The sequence below is a fragment of the Gavialis gangeticus genome, unplaced genomic scaffold (genome assembly GCF_001723915.1).
Source record: "Gavialis gangeticus isolate Ggan-Ray unplaced genomic scaffold, GavGan_comp1, whole genome shotgun sequence".
Taxonomy (NCBI): Eukaryota; Metazoa; Chordata; order Crocodylia; family Gavialidae; genus Gavialis; species Gavialis gangeticus.
Genome location: NW_017728993.1, coordinates 58,841,943 through 58,845,189, shown reverse-complemented (window position 1 = coordinate 58,845,189; position 3,247 = coordinate 58,841,943). Strand labels below are relative to the sequence as shown.

The window sequence follows — 3,247 nt, the reverse complement described above, 5'->3', positions numbered from 1 at the left end:
TTATGCTATCTCTGTCATTTTTCAGGTCCATTAATTTTATTCTATTGCCCCACATACACACATTACATTCTTATCCTAACTATTACAACTGAGAAGAGGAACAAAGACAAATTGAACAATTGCTATTTTTGACATCAGTAGATAGCTTTAAGGAATTCATCAATTTAAAGCCATGCTCTGAGTAAACACAGTTCATTAGTATAGACACACTTTATATTAGAATTTTTTTATTGGCTTTGTTAGCAAATCAGTGAATGAGCAATTTCAGTTGCTGCAGAGAGAGACACCTGGTAACAAGAGAATGCAAAATCTCTCATCTTGAGAAATCAGTTTAACATGTTTTATTTTTATTCATTCTTTCGGGATCCAAATATGTGGCTAATTGAAAAACAAAATTTAACAGTGCAATCTATTTTTATCTAAGTACTTAAGAGAGGGTGACTAATATGAAAAAGAAGGAGATTTAACAGAGTTGAGGAAGCAGTGTGTCCTTATATTAGAGGTGTGAAATAACTCTTGTTTACAAAAATACACCCACACACTAGCAATGTCTAGGCCCCAGTTCCTTTCCAAAATAAATGTTCTCCAAGTGTTTTAAACTCAAACTTGAGTCTGCTTGGGGTTGCAAACAGCCATGCTACTACAAAGTCTCCTTTCTGATCATTTGCTTCCTCCCACACTGTCTCTGAACTGATCAGTAGAATTGCTCTTCACTTCATCCTGCTTTGCAAGTCGTGAATGTGCTAATTTACAGTTCCTTATTACTGGTGTAACCTAAAATGTCATTTAAATAAATCGTGATGACTGAGCTTGTTTCTCACCTTTGTACTTCCCTATTTTGGTAAGATATGACTCTCAGCCTCCTCCTGCTGGACAGAATGAAAATGACAGCTTTACCACAGTTCAAACAATAAGGCATACTTAACAATTTTGGTCCCAAACATTGCGTGTCAAATAGAGTTTGAGGAGGAATCAAACTCTTCAAACTTCTTCTAGTACTTCTTTCAGAGAGATGACTTTGGTTTGACTGGAATTTGGGTAAAAGGGGAATTTTTGTCAGCTATATTTTTATTGGCCCCTTTGAAGTTGAAACAAAATTATTATTTGGTAAGGCAAATTTTATAGAATTGTGCTATTCTCTTTTTCCAGCGCAAAACCACAGTGACACCCAAGTGTTCTTCTACCTGTGGATTGTCTTCTATTTCATCAGCTCCTGCTACACCCTCATCTGGGACCTGAAGATGGACTGGGGACTCTTTGACAAGAACGCTGGCGAAAATACCTTCCTTCGGGAAGAGATTGTTTACCCACAGAAAGTATGTATGCAACCTACCTTCATTTTGGGAAGGGTTTGCTAATGATTTATCAAAATTGTTTGGATTGAGGGCACGTGCTGCTTGGTCACTAGAACTTCCTAGATGCAAAGTGTTAGGTATTTCTGATGGTAAGATCCATACATTCCAAAGAGACAGTACCATTCTGTTGTACATTATTAGAAATGAAGAAGCAAACAACATATTTCGATATAGCCAGCAAGAGAATACGCAGCCTATGTACCTGGATATTTTACAATGTTCTGTACCCTTTTTGACCACATCCAGATGAGTATGTCTGCAGCATCACATACCGCACATTCAGCTGTTCTCCACGCTGCAGGGTAGCAGCATGGGGGTGTTTTTTGACCCCAGGAGATCCCAAGGTCAACACCCCACCCCACCCCACCCCCTGCAAAAGAAAAAAAAAAAAGAAAAAGCAGAACAGCTCATGCCATCCAAAACCAGAGCCTGGCTGGCCAGAGCCATACTCCAGCTGCCATCCAGGCTCTGAGCAGCAGGATCACTGCTGTTGCAGTACCAGGAGGCCCCCAGGAGCCTAGGTAAGGCTGCTGGGGCTAGCTCAGTGCTGGCCCAAGCCTCCGCTACCCCACCTGGGGTAGCCTGCTGCACACCAGCAGGTGTGTGGCATGGGCATTCTCTGGGGACAGGTAGGTGTTCTTGTCGTTGCTGTTTCTTGTTCCTGGGGAAATAAACATCCCTGTTTGTGTGGACACAGCTTTGTGTGCAATCTCTTAATGGGTTTTTAAATGGAAGCACAACTAGATAAATGTTAAATAAATGTCTGACTTAAACACAGAGTGAAAAAAATTAGCCTTCACTCTATCCCTAGATACTGTAACTCATGTGGCCTACCAGGAGTGGGTCTCAAAGCATGGAATAATTATTATTTTCATAAGCATATTAGATAGCAGACCATGGTACTAAATACTAGGACAAGTGAAGGATGGAGTGGGAGTCTGTCCTCTGAGTTTACTGATTTGAACTAGTCTTTTTTTGAATAATACATAGAAAAAAACATTTTTATTAGCAATTAGCCTTTGAAAAACATTTTAATTTATGTTGCTTCGAGGGTTGCTTAGGTAAGTGCTGCATACATTAATTCCAAACATTAGCATGTCACTACTAAGTAGGATTGTTAAAAAAATATCTGGGTGTCTGAGTCTTAAAACTTCTCAGTCTTAAACCTTAAATCTTATTTCCCAGTTGTAAGTAATGTGTGCCTCAGGGCTTTGGAGGGGACTGGCATCATCCCCATTTTCTCTAATGGAACGGTATTTTCTTATATCCTGCTGGGTCTAGTAGGAGAGTACTGTGCGACTCTTATTTCTCAGTAAGCAGTGAGAAATAAGACTCCATTACTTCTCTTATGAGTGAATGATACTACCTAAGTGACATCTGGATGTAACACTAATATATAAATGGTTGCAGGATGCAATGTTCCTCTTCCCTGTTATCATACTGCTTGTTTTATTCAATAGAAATCCTAAGGCTGTGTCTCAGCCCCTTTACAAACCAAGATGTAAGTGTGTTCTATACTTTCATGATCCCCTGAGTACCAAAAGGAGGATATACAAGTAATGCTGAATTTAAAACAGAGCAGTTATGACATCCTTGGGTACATCGAGAATCATGGTATTTATATAGAAGTACAGTAAAACGAAATGCACAGAGAAAAACTTGTTAATTTTTTCAGGTAAATGAACAAGTGCTGAGTAAACAGCAACAGCAAGAAAACCAGTGTTAAAAGAATTAATGAAAAGAAGTAAGGCTCCTGACAGATGTGAAAAAACAAACAAACCATGCTTCACTGGAAGAAGCAGTGTTAGTTCAACCCAGTTCTGCAACATCTGTACAGATTGGGCATTTCAGCAGGGCTTTTTTGGTGCTTTTATCTAATAGCTGATTGAATC

At 39.3% G+C, this 3,247-nt stretch overlaps 1 protein-coding gene across 1 annotated transcript in view; it reads left to right on the top strand.

The window, feature by feature from the left end:
* Positions 1-3,247, top strand: part of XPR1 (xenotropic and polytropic retrovirus receptor 1) — a 211,179-nt gene that overhangs the window by 198,044 nt on the left and 9,888 nt on the right. Inside the window, exon 11 of the mRNA XM_019501780.1 lies at positions 1,150-1,316. Within this exon, the coding sequence (XP_019357325.1) occupies positions 1,150-1,316 (167 nt within the window). The remainder of the gene's footprint in view (positions 1-1,149; positions 1,317-3,247) is intronic.